Source organism: Urocitellus parryii, chromosome 2, assembly GCF_045843805.1.
Source record: "Urocitellus parryii isolate mUroPar1 chromosome 2, mUroPar1.hap1, whole genome shotgun sequence".
NCBI classification, from domain to species: domain Eukaryota; kingdom Metazoa; phylum Chordata; class Mammalia; order Rodentia; family Sciuridae; genus Urocitellus; species Urocitellus parryii.
In genome coordinates this window covers 94,236,570-94,262,633 of record NC_135532.1, presented here as the reverse complement: position 1 = coordinate 94,262,633, position 26,064 = coordinate 94,236,570, and the positions used below count along the sequence as shown (strand labels likewise).

At 48.2% G+C, this 26,064-nt stretch overlaps 2 protein-coding genes across 6 annotated transcripts in view; both read right to left on the bottom strand.

Moving 5' to 3' along the window:
• Tex264 (testis expressed 264, ER-phagy receptor) overlaps positions 1–16,164 on the bottom strand; it is a 31,414-nt gene extending 15,250 nt beyond the window's left edge. For 2 of the 5 annotated variants that reach the window (XM_026383839.2, XM_026383843.2), the window contains exons 1-4: positions 16,056–16,164; positions 14,999–15,065; positions 12,190–12,481; positions 2,049–2,270 (exon numbers count right to left, since the gene is read on the bottom strand). In XM_026383839.2, coding sequence (XP_026239624.1) covers positions 2,049–2,270; positions 12,190–12,447 — 480 coding nt within the window. In that variant the 5' untranslated portion in view covers positions 12,448–12,481; positions 14,999–15,065; positions 16,056–16,164. The other 3 variants (XM_026383841.2, XM_026383840.2, XM_026383842.2) reach the window with 3 other exon arrangements.
• Positions 16,165–23,112: 6,948 nt separating this feature from the next.
• The window catches only part of Rad54l2 (RAD54 like 2), a 119,089-nt gene continuing 116,137 nt past the window's right edge, over positions 23,113–26,064 (bottom strand). Inside the window, exon 22 of the mRNA XM_026384019.2 lies at positions 23,113–24,506. Within this exon, the coding sequence (XP_026239804.2) occupies positions 23,512–24,506 (995 nt within the window). The 3' untranslated portion in view covers positions 23,113–23,511. The remainder of the gene's footprint in view (positions 24,507–26,064) is intronic.

The following is a 26,064-nucleotide window of genomic DNA, read 5'->3' as shown; positions in this document are numbered from 1 at the left end:
ATCACTCTCAAGCTCATGAAGAAATTTGCCTTAATCCTCTCCAGGCCTCCATCCTACCACCACAACACTACAATACCACGGACAACCCAGACAGTCTGCCTGTTTACAAGTCTGCCTACCACTGTTTCTTCTTCAGTCTGTCCTTGACCACCAAGACCACAGCCAGTGACCTGGGGCCTTATCTATTCACTCCCCAGCCCTGACATCAGACTTTTGCACCTCTTTACCTAGGATCTGTCTAAGCTCCCATTTCCATCACTAATACCCTATTCCTGTTCCAAGCTGTTCTGGAGAACAAAGTCACAAGGTTCCCCCAAATCTGCCAAGTTCTCACTCCTGCTGACTCTCTTATCCTGTTCCCTGACCCTAGCCACAGTGGCCATGCCCTTTATACAGCCCTTGTTGCCACAGGCTATCCACTGCCCTCTGGCCCTACAGAAACAAAGAGGCACACAGCAGCCTACCAAATCAAATACCATTAATATGCTTATGTCCCTATATTCTCCAGCCCAGGCCTCTCTCAACTCCAAACTCTACACACATCACCATCACTTAGCCTTCTCCACATCCCCACCAATAAGTCTGCTAGGCAGCTCCACTGACACACCCACAGAGCCAGTTTTCCCCAAGGCCAGGTCCCCACATCTCAATGGAAAGCATCACTATACACTTACCCACCTGACCATGCCAAAGGGAAGCAATGCCCTCTGTGACACTGCCACTTTTCCAAACAGCTAGCCCATCCCAAGTCCACCATTTCTACCACAAAACAGATGAGCAAACACAATGTTGGTCCACATCTCTATAGCCACTGGCCCAGTCCAAGTAGCTATCATTCACTCTGGGATTTATGATAGCCCTCTGAGCATGTCCAACCAACCCTGACCCATGATCCAGTCCCATCCTGCCCACCTTGTACAGACATGGCTCCCCAATGCATTAGATCCTGCTCCTTACCCTGCTCTCCCCAGAATGTTCTTAACTCCTCTCCAAAGGCTCTTGTAGGACTCTGCCTTGAGATGACCTTCACAGAGAAGCTGTACCTGACCTTGTGGGTCCCCTGACCTTCCCAACCTGTTGTTTCCTAGTGTGTATCCCATTTTTGTCTGACATTAATTACCTAACTTAATCACCTCACCATAAGTGCCCATTCCATACGCCAATTTTTCATATGGTGACCTACACAGTATTAAGCATATAGACACTCAATAAACAAGTCAAATGAATGATTAAACAATCTTTTCCAAGCCCAAACTGAGATCATATTGCCAGCACCTAAACTTATAAAAAAGTTATAGGAGCAAGAATGGACAAAGGGCAAGTTTTTAAGAACTCTGTTGACTTAGAGAGCTCTGTCAGGTTTCCTTGTGGTTGGCTTTCCTCCTTTCTCCACACAGGCTAGGCTGCTGGCATTGCTTCCTTTCCAAATCAGGAAATGAAGGAGAGAGGTTTGCTATTGCTGCCCCAGTCCTGAGCTTAGGGAGCAGGTGCATAAGGTCATAAAGAGTCAAGGTCAGGGCTTGGGTTGTGGCTCAGTGCAGAGTGCTCGCCTAGCACGTGTGAGACCCTGGGTTCTATCCTCATAAAAATAAATACATAAAATGAAAGATATTGTGTCCATTTACAACTAAAAAAGAGAGAGAGAGAGAGAGGCAGGGCCAGAGCAAAAAATGAGAACCTGGGTCTGCCCAGCCACTGGAGATCTCAGGGCCTTGCTCAGTAGGCCTCCAGTAGAATCAGGACAGAGTGGACCTGTCCATCCATCTGAGCCCAGAGTACAGGATGAACACTAGAGACATGTTGTCAAACCAGAGCCAAACTGACTATCTCCTGGGAGATGTTCAGGTCCCTATAAGTTCTTAGGCATCTGAAAAGATGACAATAGCCTCTGCCCATCTTCCTAGTCTCACAGGCACCTGCTCTCATGGAACCCTAGGGTGTTGTTCTTCCCAAACCACCTCTTCCTCCCATCCTGGGCAGTCCTTCCCATGCCCACCCAAGGGATCTGGCTGATGCCCGCCTCGCAAACACATACCAGTGTGTCTCACCTTGATGTAGGTGTCCAAGGCAGGATGGACACGGCGGGTAGCCAGCCAGATGGACAGGGAGGTTGTGTAAGGAAAAGTGGCTGTCACCACATGGCTAGGTGCTGGAAAGGAGAATATCTTGAAGCCAAATTTCTGGTAAAGCTGGATGAGCTCAGGGGAGGGAGACACTTCGCCCTCACTCAGGATGCTGCCTACTGCACAGCGACACTTCTCAGGGGGCACCTGTGGAGGCAGACCAGGGGGTCAGAGTTGGGCAAAGAAAGGAGACCCTCAGACCTCCTGTCTCCCGGGTCTGTGCCAGCTTAGGCCTGGGAGAACCAACTGCTTCCAAAGGCCACAAAGCCCCTGGTACTAGAATAAAGCTAGCCATTTTCCTGCTAAAACCCAACCAAGGCCCACCTATGCATCCTGCTGCAAGACTCTCTTCCACCCTTCATTTACTCCTTCAACAAATATGCTATGCCCCATATTGGAGACCTAAGGGTCATAGTGAGGAATCAGACTTGGTTTTTGTACCCCAAGAGAACGAAGGACAGAGAGCCATCCTCAAAATGGCCCATCAACAGCATGATTCAGAGGGCACTCCCATCTTTTTGATGTGACCTTCCATCAGCCCCCAATTGTAGGGTTCTAGCAGGACTATAGTCCATTGATCCTGAAGTTTGGATCCAGCACAGCCCAATTAGCATGTTTCTCTCCCATTACCTATAGAAGCAAGCTTCAATGGCAGAGAAATTATGGCAGGCAAGGGAGCAGAACTGAAGAGCCCACAGCTTGCTTTCCTGGCCATGTCCCAGGAAAGCAAGTATGTGTGTGTACACAGGTACTCATGCAGGTTACAGGCCAGACTGGGGACCTGGCATCTAGTTGAGGAGGGACTGTGAAAAGTACTCTGCAGGAAGTAGGATCACACTGAACTCTGAGTAGCAGATAAAAAATCTGTAAGGGAATCTTCTTCCAGGTGCACAGGTAGAACCAGCCACTAACACTAGGGCATCCAGACCTTCTCTTCAAATCTATGCCCCATCCTGGGACCTATTCCACTTTCCAAGTCCCTCCCTGATTAAGCCCCAGAATTCTGGTTCCCTCCAAGTCTCTTGGCCTCTAGTGTCCACACTTCCTATCCTTCTCTCTCTCTGTCCCTCCTATACTCCTTTCCTGGCACTCAAAAGCCCTAGCCAGATGGACAGAGAGGCTCACATAGTTCTTATGTGAGCCTCCAACACTTTCTAGGACTGACCCAGAGCTTTCAAGGCTAGTATGCACTTCTTCTAGCACCAGGAAGCCTCAGTCTATCTCACCTCCTGCTATTTGTTTCCCATGTCCACTTTCCTGTCATTTAAGTCAGTACCAGCTTTCAGGCTGGGCCCCCATGGGTTCATGTTCCTGAATCCAGGACACTCATCACAGTTCTTGAATTTTCAATTCTGGGTTTTGATAAATCTAAAGGCTCCTTTCTCCCCATACCCAGAGCTTACTGACCCCTAAATTCAAGCAAGTCATTTCCTCTATCTCCACTTACCCTCCTCCTCAACCCACATTCCCACAACTGTGAGGTCATTACCTGACTGCCTCTACCCTCCCATTACAGCCCTTTATAAGCCCTGTCAGCAATCCTCTAGGGCTTTCTCAGCCCTGATCTACCTCCTCTACTCTGGTCAACCCAGCCCTGTCTTAGAATCATGCTCTGCCTGGAACTTGGGCACCTATTCCAGGATATCATCTCTAGAATATCACACAGTTATGTGGCTCTAATTCCCTTACTGTCCCCTTGAATCCTATGGTATCAAGCCTGGCTCACAGCATCGGTGACAGGCAATATGGTGCAGTGGTCAGAACCACAGCTAGAGGGCTGGGGATGTGGCTCAAGCGGTAGCGGGCTCGCCTAGCATGCGTGCGGCCCGGGTTCGATCCTCAGCACCACATACAAAGATGTTGTGTCCTCCGAAAACTAAAAAATAAATATTAAAATTCTATTTAAAAAAAAAAAGAACCACAGCTAGAGAGAAGATGGCCAAGGTGTGAATCCTGAATCCTGTAATCTCTTAGAACCTCAGTTCCTTGATATCTACATATAGACCTATCATATTAAAGGAAACACTTCATAAGGCCTTAGCCTAGGCCCAGTATTCACCAAGTACTCCATAACTTTGATTGTTTATTCAGAGCTATAATATCATCCCAACAACTGTCCCTTGGCCTAGAATGCTTATCCACTCTAACTTCTGAATATACAATCCCTACAGAACCCACTGGTTCAAAGGCTCATCCTCTTAGGGATCCTTTTAGGGTAGCTTGTTAGCACTGTCTCCTCTTCCAAATACTTTACTCAATATTTTACTGTAAATTCTCTTGCCCATTATCAAATCTACTTATAGCAAGTCACTTCTCTTGGTCTGGAGCCCCTTCCACTCTACCCAGGCAAGAGGCATAGGAGACTGCTGCAGTACCACCTCTTGTCTCTAGATGGTGCACTTGTCCCACTCACACCCTAAGACTTGCAAATAGCCCGATGGGCAGGAGGTTCCCACAGGCATTCTCTACAGGCCTCTGCTGACAGGCCTCCACTAACAAACTAAAGGGCTGTACCTGCCACAAAGCCTACTTGCATATCCTAATGTCATGCAAAAGAAACATCCAATATAGGTTAGAGGGAGAAATGAATGAGTGGAAGGTTACTTGCTCTCTACTCTTTAACCGGGTCCTGGGTCTTTCCTGGAATCAGGAAATCATGGAACGCCCAGCTCAACACCTTCTTCAGTATCCCAAAGGCACAAGAACACACATACAAGATAACCCTGACTGGAGTCTCTCAATGGCTCCCAGTTTACCTCTAAAATGAAACCAAACCCCCAAGTCCAGCATGTTCTTTTAGAGTGGCCCATACAATACTGCCTGGACTTGTCTACACATTCATCTCACATTCCTTCTGCTGCACCAGACCCAAGAAAGGGACTGAACCTAGATGGGCAAGCACCCACTGAGTATCTAGGTGGTAGAGGGAGGAACAGATCCAGGCTCTGGCCTAGCCTGCCTTGCCATCCTCTTCTCCTGCCACACCCCTATACACAGCCACAAGAAAGTATTTGCAGTCAAACATTCCACGTCCTCCCATGCTTCCCGCCTTCTTATATGCTACTTCCTCTGCCCAAAACATCCCTCCTCACCCTATTCCAGAGTCCCTTCTGCCTGGAAAACTCCCATCCATTTTATAAGACTCAACCCTCCCCCCTGAAGCCTTCTGTTGCTCCCCACCAAGCTACCCCTCCTCTGATCCCAAATACCTACCAAGGAAGCAGGTCTTGAGCTACATTATAATGAGGCCTCCCCATCTTTCCCCACCACACTCCAGGTCTCAAAGCAGAAAGCTCCAGTATCCCTGAATACACAGAAAGTCCCTTGGGTATGCTCAATGATGGTACATACATGCACACTGCTGCACATATAAGCTGTGCACAATAATCAAGCCTCCTTTCCTTCTACCTGAAGAAAATGAAGAGCTTCTGCCACTATGAAGAGAGGTAAACAATAGAGACAGAGCTCCCAGGATCCTGGAGGTGTCTAGGGCACAGGGCCTCCCTTCCTGCTTGAACAATCTCTTAATTCCATAAGTTAGGACATTTCTTATGCTCTCCCAGTCCCCAGTCAGTGGCTGGTTGCAGTACAGGCAATCCCTCAGCAAGCCCACCATCTGCTAAGCAGCCCTATGCCAAGCTGGAGTTGGGAAAGAGCAAGGAAGAGAGGACAGGCCCTAAAATAATCCAGGGAGTGGCAAGGATAGTCCAGTAACAGAGAAAAGCTTCCCAGACTCCCAGGAAAGTCCAGGTACACCTCCAAGAAAATTGCTTACTAAGGTCGCCAAGGGCCTATTTCCTGATGACAAGAGACCTCATCCACCTTGGTTCAATGAAACACCCTTATTTGCAACTAACCCTAGGATAAAGGTCTGGGACTCCCATCTGCATGCTCCCTTTCTTCCCCATATAAGCCATTTATTTGGGCACCTGTGCACAGAAGAACAGCTTGACCAGAAATGTACCAGTCAAGAACCACACCAGGGAAAGAGGGCAATGGTCAAATCCATCACCACTTTGAGAAAAAGAAAGCCAACCCAGGATCCGCCCTCAAAGTAAGAATACCAGGAAAGAGACAAGGGCATGTTAGGCCCCAATGCATCTCCTTTGGGCTGTGCAGTCTCCTGAGCCCCAGGAATGTGAGAATAGGGCAGTCTGTCTGAAACCTCAAGCTTCCAGGTCTGAGTTGGTTCTAAGGCTGGCACTACAACCCATTCTAGTGGTCTCACAGGTCCCTATGACCCCATGTTGTAAGGCCAATGAAGAAAGTCACCTCAGAAAGTCACTGAGTATAAGAACCAGATAAGATAAACTTCTTCCAGGATCCAGAAAAGAGAAATGGTGTTAGCTAGCCTCAGTAGAAATGGACAGATCTAGGTCCACAATCTGTACAATCAATCAGGGCAGCTGCCACATCTGCCAGGCCCAGGCCCAGAGGGCTTCCTTAATCCCTCCTATGCCAGCCCACCTAACTCAGAGTGTTCCACCCAAGGTAAAGGAAAAAGTAGAGGCAGTGCCCTTCACTTGCACTGGTACTCCCGGGGTAACACAACAGCAACACCTGCCCATTACACAAGTTAGACAGTAGGCCTCTTTCATTGTCATGGATGCTGCAAGTCAACACACTAAGCCTTGTGTGTTCAACTTACCTGAGCAGCTAGTGCCCAGGCACACTAAGGCAAGCACCATTCAGCACATGGGCTAATGAAGTCAGCCAGGCCAGAAGTCAGGACCCACATACTTTAGGCTTGGACAGAAGGGAGGATTCAGCAAGATGTCAACTTTCAAAGAGGGGGTTCTGGGGCTTCTTGAGTTCCCACATAGAATTCTTTCAGAAACAGCCCCTCTAAGAAGCATACTTCTAACAACAGCTGATACCTAACAATGCTTCACCATTTTGCCCCAGCTGCTGCCTTCCACATATAAAATCATCAAATCCAAACAGCCATGTGTGGTACATGCTATTACCAACCCTGCCCCTGAGACCCAACCCTGCCCCAAGCCACTCAATAAAGGTCATACAGCAAAACAGTGTTAGTGTTAAAATTCAAATCTAAGCAGACCATCTCCAGAGTTGCACTACACAACCCACTTCCATTTGGAAGTCTGAGAATTAGGCTCTGGCTAGGAACAGGCTGCACAATGACCTTTCCCTGCACTGTTTCCTCACACAGCTCAGGCAACCTGCAGGAGGTAGGCAGGATTCCTAAAGGTACAAAGGCTCTGCCTACAAAGCTCTGAGAGGCAGGGATAAATGTCAAGGGTGCTATGCACCTATTTGGGGCCAGGTATTGGGACTTATCCTCATCATTTAGTCCCCACAAAGACAAAAACTCTGGGCTAGGGGTATAGCTCAATAGTAGAGCATGTGCTTAATGTGCAAGAAGCCCTGTGTTCAGTTCCCAACACCAAAACATACAAATGAACAACAACAAAAAAGGAAACCCTAAGATAGAGATTCTTTCATCTCAATCTGATAGCTCAGGAGACAGACTCAGAGAAGCCAAGTAACACATCTAGTGTCATACACAGGTATGCACAGAAGGGTGAATTCAAAACCCTCTCCTCTCATACCTCACCTCAACATCTTCCATGAGCAGATTGAGTAGGCAGAGAGGGGTTTGCCTTTTCAGAATAGTCCCACAGTAAACCTGCTGCAGAGCAAAGATTTGGGCTCTACCTGGCAGAAAGTAACTATAGGGTAAATTGGGATAGGGCACAGCCTGAACCTTCAGAAAGCATCAGCCCAGCCCATATTCTCTTGCCCCTGTTGAGGAGGTCAATCCTAGGAAATCCTACTCCCTCACCCCTTCTCAGACTTCATCTGACCTAAGTGCCTCCCATACACAGAATTCAGAATTCTCATCAGTCTCAGGCCTTGCAGACTTGGTGGCCCCAGATCTTGACTGCCAGTGAACTAAAGGAAAAGGGAGCTTCAATGACACAGTCTAGCTTCCTAAAGACAGAACTCAAAGCATCACCAGTACCCCATCTACTCTAAGCCTGGGGAAAGTATCACCTGTGAGTGGTGGATATGACCAGCAGATGCAGCCTGCCTGAGCCAGGTAAATGCAACTGGCTGTTCCACCCTCTTGCCTCATCCAGGCAGGTTGCTTAAGCCCCAAACACAGCAGTAGAGATGGGCAGTGCAGGGTGAGAAAGAAGGTAGAGACACAGGCTAGAGACAGGAGAGACTACAGGCATGATGAGAGCATACCAGACACTAGGGCCTGTCCAAGGCCAGAGCTGGACAGGATCAAGGGAAGAGTACAAGGTCTACCCAGCAATTTCCTTCCCCTCCAACACTGAAGGCTTCCAGAGGACGAGGCCCAGAAGAGGCGGCTAAAGTCAATTTCCAAAACCCCAGTACCTACCTTGAAAGCAGAGCTGGGGGCAGAGCAATTTTTCTAGCCAGGACCTAACTATGTGGACTAGTGTGTATGAAGGGTGTGGCAGGTCCACCTATACCTGACTACAGGTTTCTGGAACCAGCCCCAACCCTTCTGGTACCTTGAAAAGAAAATGGCCATAAATGCTGGACCCTGGGCCTGGATGGGAGAGCAACACTTTTAGCCACTTCTGGGGCCTGTCCACTTCCCAACACATACTCCCTCCTTCCTCCCTTCCCCACCCTCAGCCATGCCACAGCCTTCAGAGATAAGAAAGGGAATAACTTCCTTCTGCCTTATAGAAACCATTTTCAAAGACCTTACAGCCTCCTTTCATACAGGACTCTGGGACACAGGGCTAAGAATTCAAGCAGAATCTGATATAAAAGAGTCCACAGAAACTGCCACTGTCCTTTCTTGTGCCATTTCCAGAAATGGCCTAAGTGGGGTTTTGCCAGACCTTTCTCAGGGACCAATCTCCTGGCTGACCAACTTAGGCCAGGAAAGGGTGTGACTAGGGAGTAGAGCTATCAGTCCATATCTTATAGGGGGGCAGCCAAAGCCAGGTGGTATGTCTACCTGGTTACTACTCCACCCTCAGAGTGTGAAACAGCCTTCCTTCCTCTGCACTCAGAAACTACATTCTGATTCCTGTTGTGCTGGGCTGGGGAGGGAGGAGCTGAGGTGAGATATTCAACAGGTCAGCCTTTATCTTGTCTTTCTCAGAGAATCAGAATACACAGGGCCCCCTGCTGGACCAAATTAGCAGAGGCAGCCTAGGATGGGAATGGGACCTCCCTCCAGGTTTCCCTGACACCTCCACATTGAGAGGTCCTAAAGGCTGGGCTCCTTGGTCCCAATGGCACATCACTGCACAGCACAAAGCGTGGCACACATCTAGTACTCAAATGTTTGTTGAATGAAAACAAGAAAATGCTCTCTGCACCTCAGTCTCTCCTATGTATCAAAGTGTGACCAGGAGGCCTCAGAGCCCTCCAGACCAGAAAGCTCTGAGAACCTAAAGCCTGGGAGTTCATGGGTCCCTAGACCTTTCATAATCTCCATCAGGCAGAGAAGGCACTGCCCAGCTCCCAGAGTAGGTAGAAACCCAAGTGTCCCTGAGCCATCCCAAGTGCCAGGGTGTAAGTCAGCTCTGAATATGGACACAGGTATCTTCTTGAGAGACCATACTAGAAGGAGCAGGATCAGAGAGGCCACCTTCACCTGCTCATTCATCGTCTGTGATGAGTCCACAGCCAGCCAGATGTTTATAGCCAGACAAAGGGTTAGACCCCTCAGCACATGCTAATTTTTTTCCACCTTTTTCTCTGTCATTGTTAAACATCCACTGATCACCAGGCACTGAAGTGAAGACCTCACCTGTATCACTTAACTAAGCCCTTGTCAGCCTACCTATGAAACAGGTATTTTACCACTACCCTGCAGATGAGGAAATAGATGCTCAGAAAGATTATGTGATATACCCAAGACTGCACAGCAGGATAGCAATGGGATAGAATCAGAACCTAGGACTGCCAGTTTCAAGGCTAGCTCTCAGGCCAGGGCCCCCTAGACAAGCACGTAAGACAGACTATTTCCAGCCAACCCTGGACAACCAGGGCCCACTCTATGGAGTCCACCACATCTCAGGGAGAGCTGCATGGTGAGCTATCTAGAAGCAGTGGCCAGGCCAGAGGGTCATGGGGAGAGTCTCTCTTATCAGGGTTCTTCTATCTCATTCTTCCCTGGCCCAGCCTCCAGCACTGGCCCCAGAATATCTGATGCCTTGGAGCTTCCAACTTGGAATTAGGATCTCCTACCAAAGAGGCAATGTGCTACTTCAAGAATATGAAGATATACTGAGAAGAAAAGAGGCAGCTACAAGAATTTTCCTCCCTCCTCCCTCCTCTGGCCTTGCAGAGGGGTTCTATCTAGGCCAGATGTGGCAGGAGAGGCAGTGACTTACACAATAGACCCTAAGCAGGGTTGAAGGTGAGGCCGACAGCCCAGCACCTGTGCCATCCCACTTGGGCCCCAATGCTCCCATCTTCATATAATGCTATCTCCCAGCCATGTGACTATGAAACCTTAGTGTCTACTCATCTCTCAAACTACCTATATCATCTCTAACCTGGGCCCAGTTCAATCTCTTTAATGGCCTCCCTGCCTCATCTCTTTCCATCCTCCACCTGTCTTCCAATTAGCTTCCTAAGATGAACGTGGCAAACAGTGCCATTCCCTTTCTCTCAACCAGCTGCACCTCCTCACCACATGGATCAGGGATTTTTTCCACTACTTTCTTTATCCACCACATGCTCACTGGCCTCACTTCCCCTCTAATTCCATGTTTCCAAGTTTTTGTTCCTACAGTTTTCTTAGTCATGTGGCCCTTTGTAGCAGAGCCAAATTCTACTCATGTGGGAAAGCCCAACTGAAATCCACCTCTTCTCTAAATCTTCCCAACAAAATCAAGGCCTTTATAGCTCAAACTTCTATGGACACCGAACCCAGGCCTTATTGAAGAATCATTTGTAAAAGGCTGACTTGCCAACTACACAATCTCCTGAGGTCAGGACCAGATCTGATTCATCTGTTGAGTATAGGTATAGAGTAGAACCTGGCAGAGAGAGGGAGTCAGCACACCCTGTTTCATTCGATTACTCCAGTGATGCCTGGTCAGCCAATAGTGGGTAGGCCATAATGTTTGTTCACTTGTTCTCTCCAGACAAGGAAATCAGAGCTAGGGATTCATAAATACTTGGTTTGGAATGGCTCAGAAATGAAGGCTGAACAACCCTTAGCAGAGCTGCCAGCTCACCCACCTGTGGGCAGTACCACCCCATAGCATGGCAGGAGGCTACATTGGCAAGCCCTGACTCACTGTAGGCTATAGTACAGCCAGACACCCACAGAGTGCCAGTGATGCTGGGTTCATTTCTGACCCCAGCATCCTGGACATTCTGAGTAGTTCATCTGGCTCCACTTATCTTACTCTCAACTAGGAGCTTGATGTCTAAGGAAATACATCATCAGGAGAACAGGAAAACACTATCATGGCTGGAGAGGTAGGAGTCCAAGCCCCATGTCTGGGGGCTGCCCTCTCACTATAGCAGGAGAACTGAAAGAGTGAAAGCACAGAAATAAGATGTAACCCCCCAGAGTGGACAGAATCTGAATTGCCTGGCCTTAACACACTGGCCCCAAATGGACACAGAAAAGGCACAGCAAGAGGAGGCGGCAAAAGGTCCAAGCGGAAACTAGGGACTTACAGTAATACATTCCACTAATTCCAAAAATCTATAAGTAGGGCTGGGATTGTGGCTCAGTGGCAGAGTGCTTGCCTAGCATGTGCAAGGCCCTGGATTCAATACTCAGCACCACATAAAAATAAATAAATAAAATAAAGATATTATGTCCAACTACAACTAATAAATAAATAACTTAAAAGTAGCCATGAGCAAGGGGAACCAGACCTGGGCAAATAAAAAGTTAGCTAATGGGTACCTAAAGCAATAGTCCAAGCTAAATAAGGAAGAGGCTTCAAGCTCAGAGAGGAGATAGTCTACAAGGCCAACTCAAAGACTTCCCCACCCTTCCCCCAGAAACCCAAACTCCTCTGCCCCACTAAGCCCAGACCCAGGTCTATCTGTGATGTAGAATCCCATGGAGACTCCTTACCATATGGGGGTGGTCATAGTAGACAGCGATGGAGCGGAGCTCAGGGGATATACTGCAGCTCTCCGTGAAAAGCTGCCCAGTGTTGCCATAGGGCCCCACGTGGAACTTGTAGGCCACAGTTATGTTGCGGATGAGGGGTGAGCCAGCACTCACTGCCACCCTAGTCAGCAACCCCGAATACCCGGCAAAGGCCAGCAATGTCAGCAGCAGCAGCAGAGTCAGGCCCCCAATCAGGCCCAGTAGGAGCAGGTCCGACATGGTTCTGGGCCTCCCACACAGCACCCCAAGGCAGCTGCAAAGGAGACAGAAGAGAGAGGAGGCTGGTAGCCTGCTTTGACTGTGCCCACCTACCCACCAGCTGGTTCTGGCCCAACCTTAGCCTTGTCTTGGATGCTCTGACCCAGAAGGGGGAGGAGCCAGAGGTGTTTACACATAGGGTGACCTAGAAGGGAGCTACAAAGGATGACTGAAGCCACAAGCTTCTTTATTTCTTAATCACAGTCATTGACGCTCTCAGAGAAGTTCTGTCTGGCAGCTAACAGCCCTGGTCACACCTGGGCAAACTGTGTCATAGAGGGACAGAAGAATGAATCAGCAAGGGATATATTCCTGGCCCTGATCAGCCTCTCCTAAGATAGGCCAGACACCACAATTCAGCCTTTCCCCACAGTGCCTCTTCCTTCCCACAGCTGAGCCCAATTGCCAGCCCAGACTCCCCAAGCCTCAGGCACTACTTTCAGAGGACAGAGGATAGACATGCATCAGGATCCAAACACTTATTAATAGGAAAATCATAAGGAACAAAACCCCAGGGGGAAAATGTGTCATAAGAGACTTTTCATAGGAAACTCTCCTTTGATAAGTATATCTGTCCTGCAGGGACCCTGCTATCCAGCAAGCTCACCCATCCAGAACCAGAGGAGAAGTCAAAGCAAACCAGCCTGAGCACCCAGAACGAAGTTCAGCCCTAAACTTTCCATACTCGAACCACCAATGCTAACAGCTTCACTCTTCTTTCCCAGCCCACAGAATATAAACAGTAAGTAAGAGGAAAAGGCTGGTACAAGTAGAAACACAAAAAGACAGGGAAGTAACAGTTACTCAAAAGAGGCAAAAAAGCTATACAGGAATAGGCTCAAGATCCACAGAGGTCAGACAGATTGTCTAGGCCTCCCAGCAACTTAGAGACTGAGGACGAATGCTCTTTTTTAAGCAGGCTACGCACAGTAACATAAAGGGAGGGATCACAGCATCCAGAAAACTACTTAAAGGGAGCATGGGACCTACTGGGGGAACACTTCCACTCCAATTATTTAAAATTAATATTATAAAATTAATATTTAAAATTTTAAAGGTTTTGGAGCTGAAAAGGCAATGCTTCTGCCCTATGGAAAAGTTATCCCTAAGGTTGGTCCCTGTAGGTTGTGAATGTGAAGAGAGTATGCTAAAACATTATTTTTCAAGTCAACGAGCATGCAGCATTTGCATCTCAAAGAAGTCTCATACACTTATAATCCTACTGTATCATAATGAAGTGCCTCCCACAAGTCTTCTCACTCATAGGTGCTCTTGACCATCAGATTCATTATCTTTTTTATATACATTCCCTGTCCTATTCATTCTATCTCCAGTTGATTTGGGTACTTAACACACACACACACACACACACACACACACACACACAAAGCAAGTATAGATCAGGGAACAAGTGGTTGGAAATATCAGAATGAGGACACAGTTACTAACCTAAAAACTAAATCCATTTTGTCCCTCTCTGACTCCATTTTCTTCTTTTAACTATTTTTTCCCCACTCTGAGCTACTTCCTCCTTCAGCTACCTTGGATTCCAGGAACAGGCTCAATTGATAAGTTTCTTTATGAAAAAGGACTGATACTACCTCAAGCAAAGTCAAGGCATCATCTCAAAATGAAATTGCTCCCCTTAGTGGGAACAATTATTCCATGAGGAAACCAAGGCTGCCCCCAAAGCAGGAGTAATAATCTCACAATGGGAACCAAACTGCCCGTTCAAGTGATGATGACTTTCCAATTTTGACCTTCCAGGAAGTTCACAGAACCAGTCCTCAGATAATCATCAACCATGGCCTGACTAGGATGACTTACTCCACTAACTATGCAAATTCCTCAACCATGCAAGACCCTTAAAATTTAAAACCCTAAAATTTTCCCTTGAAAACAAACCTTTGGTCACAGTACCCTCATATCTGTCCTTCCCTAAGTGGCCATGCTGATTAAAGTTTCTTTCCTGCCCTTCACCTCTACTCTAGTCTTTGTCATCTTGGAATGGGTGGCCTAGCTAGCCTCTTCTACTGAATCATGGGGGCCATCATCTTCACCCAAGACTCAAGTAACATTAAGCTACTTGACCAAGATCACACAGGTATTAACAGTCACCTGAACCAAAATGTAAGCAATGGGAACCAAAGCAGCATGACCCAGCCCCCATTTCCAATTTCTCTCTCCTCCCTGATGACTGGCTTCCAGAAAATCCCAAGCATTTAATCCAGGTTGGACATCTCTGAACAAGACCTGAAGCTCTCAGCATCAAGGACACGGATTGCTCTAGGAGTGACAAGCTCTTACTCTGTGCTACTCTCTTCTGTACACCTCTATTTCAAAGGAATTTAACTCCCACCTTTCTTTTGCCTCTCCCAAACCACTCAGAAAGGGGGTAAATGTTCCTGCAGGGTGTGGGAGCAGAGCTTTAAAGCACGTAGAAAGGAAGAAGGGAAATGTTAATTTCCCCCTTACACAAAAGATAAAGGGAAGAAGGGCTGGGGAGGCTCACCTGAAAAGCCAGGTTCACTTTTAGCAACTCATAGTATCCAGCGCAGCAGGGGCCAAGTGCTCCAGTGCTGGGGGCAGAAAGGAAGAGTCACTCCAGCCCAGGAAATAACCACTGGGCAGGGCTCCACGCCCTGACTAACCCCTTCCCAAGGAAAGCCCACCAGGTCCTCTGCAAGCACCCACCACCCCATACTCAAAACCTCGGGGAAATCAGAAGCCAAACCCACCCTCACAACGTCTGGATCTTCTCTAGAGCCTTCCTCATACCCCTCTTCCTGGTGGGTTCCAGCCACCACACTTGGTGCCCAAACAGCCCTGCCACTAACCTTGGGAAGGATGTGTCCTTTCTCTGGCCTCAGTTTACCCTCGGATCAGAGGCCCCAGATTCAGACGCCTAACCACTCAAGCGGGTGTGCATGGGGGCTGGGTGAGTATGGGGGCTGGCGGCCGGCGCGAGCTTCCTGAGGCCGCTCACATGCGCCTTGGAGGAGGGCCGGTCCTTGGACGACCGGCCTTAAAGGGCCCCGCGCTGGCAAAACTTTGGCTCTAGAACTAAGAGGCAAGACAGCGGCTCTGAGGGGCCCGCGCGCTCTAGAGGGCGCCGCCTCTCGCTCTCGGCTTCCAGCCCTTGCTGGCCGGAAGCCTTGACTATATGTCTAGCCTCTTTCTCTCCGCTCACGGCTCTTGTAGCTCCACGCACCTCTGCAACTTAAGGGACGCTAAAGTTTGCAGCGGGGCGGCGAGGCGCGGCCTCGTGAATTAGATGGACTTAAAAGGTGACTCATGCCTCCGTTTCTTCCCCAGCTCCACTGCCCCTAGACAAGCCCCGTACCCGCGACTGAGGTAGTGGGTGACCTAAGGTGGGAAGGGCTGGCCCAAAGTCGCATTCAGGGCCTCGGACCTGACCGGGGCCAGCTGTGGACAAGACGATATGCAAAGGGTGGCCTAGGTCGCAGGGGGCCACGAAAGGGTCGCGGGGAGCCCTGAGGTCACGCCTGGGAGGACCGTGGCCCCAGGCCCACGCCCCGGCGGGGACGCCTCTCTGGCCCGGCCCTCACCTCAGCAGCCATCCCACGGACGCCGCCCTACACAGGCAGCTTGGGGATCGGTCGCGGAGCCTGCGCGCGCCCGCCGCTCACGCTCGCTCCGCCCCCTCTCGCGGCGGGACGTGGCCGTGGCCGTGGGCGCGTGCGCTCGGGACCCAGGGGGCGGCCCCGCCCCGTCTCCGTAGCAACGCGCGCGCGCCAATCCCAGGGACTTGGCTGGGGTGGAGCCCACAGTGTACCTTCCCCCCTCCAGCAAGCAAACGGGCTGCAGAGGGTTGACTGAACAACACCCCAGGGTATCTGGGTTGGCGGAAGCTCTACAGCGACAGCCCACCTCCAGACGCGGGGGAAGTCAGCCTGGTGGCCCGCAATAAAGGGTCAGGCGGGGGTCCGGGGACTGTAGAAAACTGTTTGTACAGGTTCGGAAGGTGCGACACAGCAATGTCAACTTCTAGCATTGGTACAACCCTTAACTCTGGCCAGTTTATCTAATTGAGGTTTCATAACATGCTTGGGAACCAAGCAACACAAGGCCACTTGCTTCCGTTTTAAAGCTATAGAAGCTCAATCCCATTCTGGGCTCAGGGGAGAAACTGGTGGATCCAACCTCTCAACAACATAAATATCTGCTTCTGGCTTCCACTCACCCCCCACTAACTTTCCTTCAGTGGGCACAGGAATAATCATTCTCCCATCCAACATTTATCAAGTACCACTTCCTGCCAGACAGTTCTAGGGGCTGGGGATACTGAGTAAACAAAACCAAATCCCCATCTTCTTGGAGCTAGTTCCAGGGGGAATTCCTCCCTTAGTCTCCTCCAGTACCCTGGATGTGGCTTGGGAAGGCTACTCTGACCTGGTTTAGCCTAACCTACTTCGAATTCCTTGAGGACAGGTTCAATCTTCAGCTTCTATCTCAGAACCACAAAGCACTATGCTAGGTGCCCAAGATAAAGCCCTGGTAGCCTGAGAAGCCTAGGTTTACAGTGAAGGAGGTGGGGAAGGAGACAACTACCCTCATAAGCCTGCTTATAAACAAGACAGGCTGGGCCAAGGACAATCTTGGTCCTTCTGATGAGGACTGCTGTTTGGGAGGGGGATCACTCTAAAGGGAACACAATGAAGGTGGCTGTAGAAAAAGTCAAACGCCATGTGTGCAGTGTATCTTGTGAATCCCACTACAACACGAGCAAAGGGCAGGCTGGTCCCACAAAGGTAGTCAAAATCCTGACTTTCCCCCCCTCTCTGTCTGCTTCACATTTCTTCTTTCTACAGGCAGAGGGGACTAAATCTTACCACAGGGCTAAGTCTGTCCCCATACCCTGGGGAGACTGGCAGAATGGGCAGCTGGTCCCCTAACTCAGGGCCAGGCCAGCAGGTTCTAATGATGAAAATCAAGCACATGACTATTAGGTATACATTTGGAAGCATTTTCTGTGACACAAAGAGGAGTATGGCACTGGCTCAGAGACAGTATCTGCATAAAGGGTTTGCCCATCAATTCTACTTCTCAGAAGTTGATGAGCTTCTTCCAGGAAAAGTCTAAAGTTGCCTTTTCTCACCTTGTTCTCTCTTCCCAGTTCCTTTAGCTGGGGTGGGAAATCAAGTTGAGGGTGTGCCTTAGGAGCTTCAGCACTCTGTTGTGGAAGGGGAGCTAGCCTTCCACTAGGGCTGTAGCCAGCAGTCTGCCAGGCTTCATCTCCCCACTGCTTCCAACAGTGTAAACGCCACCTTGGTAAGATCTCTGAAAGGCCTTGGCTGGCCACTAGGAGTCAGCAGCTTGCTCTGCAAGGCACTTTCTTCACCCCTTGCAATACGCCTGAAACCTGCTCATCCAGTCTTTATCCTACACACTTTCCACTCCCAGTCCCAGCTCCAATAATACATATCACCCTGTCATGAGCCCAGACTTTGCCTTCCTTTTGCCTTCCATCTAAGGAATTCCCACATAGGCTCTTTTATTCTCCCTAATTTCCATATAATATTTCCCCAGGATTCCTTCCCTTAATGAAACTAAACTTGGGGAGCTAGAGTGGACTGTCCCCTCCCTCCCCATCTCCTCCCACTGAAAGCCCTGGTTAGCTTTCTGTGGGCAGTGGCTAGAGTCCTAACTCAGATGACAGAGAACACACATGCAGTCTAAGATTGCTTTCTGACAATGCCACTAGCCACTCACAGACACACCATCTCCCACCTCCCACTGATGCTGGCCCAATCCCCAGCCACTCAGCCTAGACAGGGTTGCCCTATAGGACTTGCCATGGCTAAGGACCAACTAGCCTTAATGACTATTTTGCTGTTTCCCTGAGAGCCTGGAAATGGAGGGTAACAGAGGATACCCAAACCTCTTCAGGTGAACAAAGGCTGAAAAAAGCAGTGAACCTCACTGCCAACAAAGAGCCTGCTAGCAGTTTTCCCTCTGTTCCCATCTATCTCACCCCCCAAGTGCTGTCCCAGTGCCACTATGGTGAGTTATATTTTCACCAACACTCAGCTAATCAGCTGTCCAGACAATTCCTTAATCAGACAACACTGCCTTCTTGAGTTTAAATTTTATTTTACAAAAAGAGAAATAAAGAAAACTGATAGGCAGTTATACTGACTTACAATTGTTCTGTTTTTTTTTTTTTCTTAAAAAAGTGACATGAAACACAAGTAAAAATAAATACGTCATAGAAACAGCCAGTTGCCCAGTCTCTGGGGCAGAAGCGCCTGTCCTGCTGAGAGAGGAGGGAAGCCCATGATCACACCAGCAGCTGGATCACCCAGCCACAGATGCTTCTCTAAGCCAGGCGCAGGTCCCAGGCCTCAGGGGCGTCCTGAGGAAAGAAGACGGAAAACCAAAGCCAGGTGCCAGGGCCCTGGGGCCACCTCATCTCCCCCATCCCACCCTACCCCTTACCCCTGGCAGCAGTGTGGCCTTAGTGGTTATCCATTGTGACCCCCTCAACCCACCTGGACCCTCTTCCCCTGATCCCTCTGAAGAGGGTACAAGGAAAAAAAACCTGTCTTGGGCAGGCCTGGGGGATTCTTCTGGTTAGTCCCCAGCCCACCCTGAGTAACACAACCAGAAAACAGTCATTTTACACCCAGGTGCACATGAGCACACATGTGCACACACATTATCACACTCACTCACTCAAACACAGCTGGGCTAAGCTCTCTTCTAGGGAGGGTCCTGGGTCAGGTCACAGTATGAGGTCCCCTCTCATCTGAATATCATCCCAATAGTAGCAGAGAACCCAAACCTCCCCTAGCCCTCTGCATTGCAGATTCTGCAGCCTGCCTGACTACCTCTCCTCACTGCACTAGATGACTCCAACAAATAGACCTGTGAGAGGGGAAAGGAACAGACTCAGGTCCCTGAAGAGTAAAGAAGGTGGACACTGCCTGCTCAGGAAGTTCATCGTTGTAAAGACTCAGGTATTCATAAAAGGCCTAGGGCCAAACTAGTGGCAGAGAACAGACATTGAGGGACTACAGCAGAATACACAGGGCAGAAGAGAAAAGGCAGAAAAAAGAACTGAGTCTAAATGGGAGCAACAGAGAGCACAGCATTCTCAGGCCTTGAGGTGCCGATTTCCTGGGACCAGTCAGCAAAGGGCCAGAAAGTCTTCTGGGGGTCCTTTGGAGAAAGGATAACTTCTCAAAGGAGTTTTGGTGAAGAGCCACTTGGCTGAGTACACAGAAAGCCATGGATCAAAGGGAGAGACTGGTCATCTGAAAAGTGGGAAGTAGGCAGTCATATCCAGGAACACTAGGAACAAGGAATGTGAAGTCCATAGAAGACCTTCCCCAAGGGATGAGGACGCAGTCCCAGAGCAAGGAATGCTAGGTTTAAACAAATTGATGTAGAAGGCCTTGCTCTGCCAACAGCTTGCTTGTGAAAATTGGTTGTGTTTCAACCAATCAGCAAAACTTACCCCAGCTCTTTACTTTATGCTCCCAGAGTGGGGCATTTCATATGTAGTTAAACAGAATTCCTGGGGAAGAGAGTTCCAAGGACCAGAATTATCCTTAAATCTGGAGAAAATATAGAGGCCTAAGCAGCACAACTCAAAGGGGAAGGACTTCACAGATTAGATATCCAGTCTAAAGAAAAACATCTGACCCAACATGGTTCTTTCTTTCTTTCTTAAATAGCTACTCTATCTCTGCTAGCAGTCTCTATCCACAAAGATATTAAGAAAGGATATCAAGCATCAGTACAAATGGCAATCTAGAATCATTTAGTACTATGTTTCTCAGGAAAAGTAGTTAGGCTACACACAATGAATGAGACTTGAGAGACCCTTGAAAACATTTCATCAAAGAAAATGGTGAGGGAAAATGCCTAAGCCTGATCTTCTACCTTCCCTCTGGACCACCAGCCTTCCCTGACTAGGGCCTAGATGGTAGGTAGAAGCCACCACTAAATGTTTCAGATCAAAGAAACTGTAAAACATGGTACTTAGCTCTAAGGCATTTCCTGCTTCCCTTACACACATGCTCATGTTTGATGTGCATGCACATATGCCCACCAGCTCATATAAAGAGAAGAAAAATCAGAGATGTTTTTTTCAGGTTCATTAAAAACAACAAGAAGCAAAAAAAAACATGAAACTAGTTGCATTTCAGTTTCTCATGATCTCACCATCACCCCCTACATAGTAGAAGCATATATTATCAGATTAAAAGTCTTCTCTAGCCAGGACAGCTTCCCAGAATTATGGCCTTTGCAGGGCTGAAGCAAGACCTGGACCCTGGAACGACTGGGTAGGGAACAGACAGGGGTGTGTTGCCTCTCAGACACCCATCTGCATCCTGGCAACTTCAAATGCCTATTCCTCTAGTGAATCGATCAAGTTTCCTGCTGAAATGGTTTCTAGATTTTCAAGAGACTGCTGCAGCGACTTCCTGTAAGTGAACACAGAAATATTCCTCTTTCCCTTTATACATACACATACACACACACACACACACACACACACACACACACACACACACACACTCACTCACTCACATGTCTCTAGGATCCCAATGCTCCAGGGCTGGCAAACATTAGTGTAACCCAAGTTCTGAGTGTGTTCTGACTAGCTTACTCTTACTGCACCAGCCTCAACCTGAGAGCCCACTCCAAGTGAATCTCTTCACCATCCATTCTTGGGACGCATCTGAGAGAGAAAGCACTGGTTGGAACTGCTATTTTAAAATTATTAAAATAATTTGCATAGCTAAATTGAAGATCTAAGGCTTCTATGAATAGAAGAGTTAAGTGTCTGACAGGGTGTTATGAAACAGAAAGCGCCTTAAGTTCCACTTTTGGTGTTATTGTATAGTGCACAAACATGCACACGCGTGTGTGCGCACACATACACACACACACACACACACACCCCATTAGTCATCTCCCCATGTCTCCCCTGGAAACAAATCCCAAAGTTTGCTAGGCCCTCCAACAATGGAATGGGCTTGTCAGTAGAGATCCAGGTTAAGCAACCTCCTGGGCTGGAAGAGGCAAGTGCAGCAGCTACCCAGCCAATGGGGAGCAACAGACAGGTGGTAAAGTTCTAAAGCCAGACAAGTTTATTCATCATAAAGACTGCCTGGCAAAGTCTTGATGGGAGGAAGGAGATGGAGACAACAGGACACAGAATATAACAATAGAAGATAGCCAGTGTTTAAGGACTAGAAGCTCCTTCCCTGCACTGGCAACAAGGAAGGAGAGGCCAGAATGACTAATGTATTCAGGTTCTCTTAAGACTTAAGGCTCCTATAGAGGAAGGATTCCTCCATGCTCCTTCAAAGATGGAGGCAGCAGACGCCAGGCCTGCAATGATCACCTGATAAGCTGGGGAAGCTGAAACACTTCCTAACAGGAAATCAATGGTCCATTCCCTCAACCCAGCAGCTGCCTATCCATAGTTTCACTATTCAGCATAGAGCTGACCTCTATCATTCCAGCAGGACACAGCTCCAAATTGGGGGGGGGGGGGTGTGTCACTTACTTCTCAATAGCAAACTCCATGATCCCAAGTTTTAATCTCTATAGAATGAGTCTCACCACCACTAACTATCCAGTCTCAGAATTCCCTGATCTTCCTGAGAGGTCACATCTCTCCAAAACATAGTTGTTTAATCTAACCCTGGGTCAAACCTAACTCTCTTTCCCTGTTAAATTCACCACCCACTCAGGAATTTTTTTTCACCAGCAGCTATGGGGTCTAGTACATCTCAAAACGTCCCTATCTCCTATCTTTCTTAACCTTAACTTCCCTGCCACCAAAAAAAAAAAAAAAAAAAAGACACATGAAAAATCTAAATAATAAATAATTGCCCATAACCATAAGAAATAAATTAACATGGAACTTTCTAACAGGGAGGGAAAGGCCACCAGGATAGACAGCTGAGGCATAGTTCCACCCTGGTAAAGAATGTCTTTTCCAGCCACACTCTATGACCTCTCACTCACACTGCAGTGCTTTTCCCTCTCACCCTGGAAAGGGAGATCTGCTTAAAGACAACCACTGAGGAAAGAGACAGAGGTCGGTAATGCCCATTTTCTCTCATGATTCCCCCCGCCCACAATTTCTAAAATAGATGTGGCTCTGAAAACCAGGGACTTGAGTTACCTGGGCCTTCTCTTCACCCAACTAGAAGGAAACTTGTGATTTCCATGGCTCTTCTCCTGGGCTCACCCTGATGTTCAACTAATAGTGCCATGAACCACCACTCTCTGATTTCCATTTAAAAAAAGATAAATTCATTTTTTAGTTTCCCCCTTAGTTCCTCCCTCCCTCCCACCCCTCCCATCTTCACCCCTGCTCTGTTACATACATGTACATACATACCCAAACATATACACACGTGCGAGCGCATGTGTATGTGCGCACACACACGCACACACGCATGTACACACACGCATGTACACACACACATGTACACACACACACACACACACACACACACACACCTGGTCTGCTTACTTCCCACCCCTTAAAGAGACCCCATTCTACATGGGATCTCAGTCTGCTCCCCCTGCCCACCCTTCTCTCACTCACCATCCCCTCCCTACCCTCCCCTCCCCAGGCCAAGCTAAGTCACCCGGTAAGGCAGCTCTCTTGGGAGAGACTGTTCCCAAAGACAGAAATGGGATGTGAGCATCTACACTCAGATGGGCAAGCAAGCAAGCAGACAGCATAAGCAAGGCAGGAAGGAAGGGAGACAGGCTGCCCTGCCCTACCGTCCCTGTTTTGGGTCCCTGATTTCCCACTATTGCTGCTCTGTTGGGGGTTTTGTTTTTTGTATTTGTTTTTCCTCTTTTTAAAAATAGCAACAGAGCCCTGCCCCTATGGCTAACCACTCTTCTTTGTCTTCTTCCTTTACCCTCCTGCCAAGAACCCTATTCTCAAAAAGCCCAGATCACTGCCTTTCAGCTTTGTGAGCAACCTGCTGGGGACCCCAAGTGAGGTGGGGAAAGCCTCCCCAGCTATTTCCCAGTGACCTCTATTACATCATCGTCCTTATCCTCATCATCATTGGAACTGAACCCCACCTCAGCAATCTCATGTGAGTCAAATGGAGGCACCTGGGACCGGAGGAGGCCACCAGCTGGGTAGCCTGCATGTGGGGACATGTAGCCAGGGTAGACAGACATGCCCCGTGAAAGGTTACTGGATAAGACAGGGGAGGGAAAAGGCGCGAACATCCTCGGCTCGGACAGGAGTGGCTGTGAAAATGGGAGTGAATAGCTGGGTAGTATCCCTGGCACAGAAGGGTTGAGCATGAAGGAGGGGTTGCTGGCAGTGACTGAGGTAGCCGTGGAAGAGGAACTGACGGGGCCTGCTGGCACCAGAGGGTCAGTAGTCACTGGAAATACCAGGCGGGCATCTGCCAGCAAATTGGACAGCTGGTAGTAGGAGGGGGTACTGCCCATAAACAGGGAGTTGTCCCCAGCCTGGGAGGTGAAGGGGGTGGTGAGGTTATGATTTAAGGAGACGGGTGGCATGGCAAACCCGCCAGAGACTGGATACCCGTGTTCATACGGCTGCACGGGGGCTGGCAGATGGCCCTTCCTGGACCGCCGACGGGCTGACTCCTGGGCGGCAGGTGGAGTGGCCAACTTTCGCTTGTGGCCCCTTAAGTCTAGCACTGGGTGCCTGCCACCACAAGGCTGGCCAGTCACCAAAAGGGAACTATTGAGGCAATGACTCCCAAGCCGTGACTCAGTTCCAAGAGCTGTCCCGGGAACAGCACTGTTGTCCACGAGTTGGGCCGGGGGGCCAGGCAGGGAGGCATTGGTGCTTGGGGAGCTCTGACGGGATTCTCGAGCAGCAGCCACATCTGCATACTGCTGGAGCTCACTGATGATCTCCGGACTGTCAGGAGAGACGGGCCTGGCCAGCCCCTCAGGGTCAGGGGCTTTGGGTGATGAGGCACTGTGTCTGCCGTTGCTTGTGGACTCACAAGAAGGTCCCTGGGAACCTGGGAACAAAATACAGATAACTTAGCACCAGAATAGCAATAAAGAGAAGAAAAACAATGGGGGAAAGCTATTTTTAAAACACCCTATCTTGTGGCCCCCCCAAATTCTAATTATTTGATGTCTAAATAACATCACTCAGTTAACCCTTCCCAGTGTCAAAGAAAGAAATCATTTGATCCCAGATGTAAGTCTAGCCATGAAAAGGCATGTTACTTTTCTGCACCCAGATTTCCCAATCTGTAAAACTCTACCAATATGAATCCTATGAGATAATGGCTATGAAACATCAGATCATTCTTAAAACTAATCAGACCTTTTTTTTAGGGGCAAGAGACAGTGACCAGGGGAGAAAAGAGGTAAATGAAGTTAAAAAGCAGTCCATCCTAGTATAAAAAATAAAACAAAATCCATAGCTATGGAAGAATTGGCACAAATAGGAAATCTGAATATGACCTGGATATATTATGACCTGGTAACATTATAGAATTATTGTTAGCTGTTCTTTTAGTGTGATAATAGTGTTGTGGCTAGGAAAATGTCTTAAATCTTAAGATATATGTTGAAGTATATCTTAAAAAATGATATGAAGTCTTCAACTTACAAATGACTCAAATAATAGAAAGGAAGAGAGAGAGGTTTACAAAAACTAACAATTATTGGATCTAGGTGTAGGGTGTATGAGCACTCACAATGCTGTTCTCTCAACCTTTCTGTCTGTATAAAAATTTTCATAACACAAATTAAGAAGAACAAAAGCATTGTAGCTCTTGTATCTCGGTGGTGGGGAGGATAAATAAAAATCACTCCCACTGAGGAAAACCTGGCAAGAGTTCCTAACACTGTTAATGTGCCACACATATACCCTCTGGCCTGACAACCCCACTTTTAAGAATATGTCCTATGGATACATCCACATGTCACAGTAGTGCAGCAGAATAATCTGAATGTACATCAATAAGGAGCTAGTTAGTGCATTGTGTTATATCCCATCCTATGTAAACCTTCAATGAGGCATATCTAGAAGAAATGATAAGGAATGAGTTACTACTGATGAGTGAAAACAGGAATAAATAGTGTATTATAGTATATTAGCATTGTTTGTTTATTAGCATTGTTTGTTTTAAAAATTTACAAAGAAAAGCCAGGCATGACAGCACATGCCTGTAATCCCAGAAACTTGGGGGCTGAGGCAGAAGGATCACAGATTCAAAACCAGTCTCAGCAATTTAGCAAGGCCCTCAGCAATTGAAGTGAGGCCCTGAGCAACTCAGCAAGACCCTGTCTCTAAAAGGGCTGGGTATGTGGATCAGTGGTTAAGCGTCCCTGGGTTCAATCCCCAGTACCAAAGAGAGAGAGAGAGAATTTATTTATATGTTTTTTACATATTTTATACACACAATTATATACTCACACACAATTTTATACACACAATTATATACACACTCACACAACCCTGTAACATTGATAGAAATCTCTGAAAAACAAACAAGTGCTTCTAAGCTTCAGGCTAGCTGGAGAAATAGAAAGAAACACTTATTTTTCACTTAACTCCTTTTT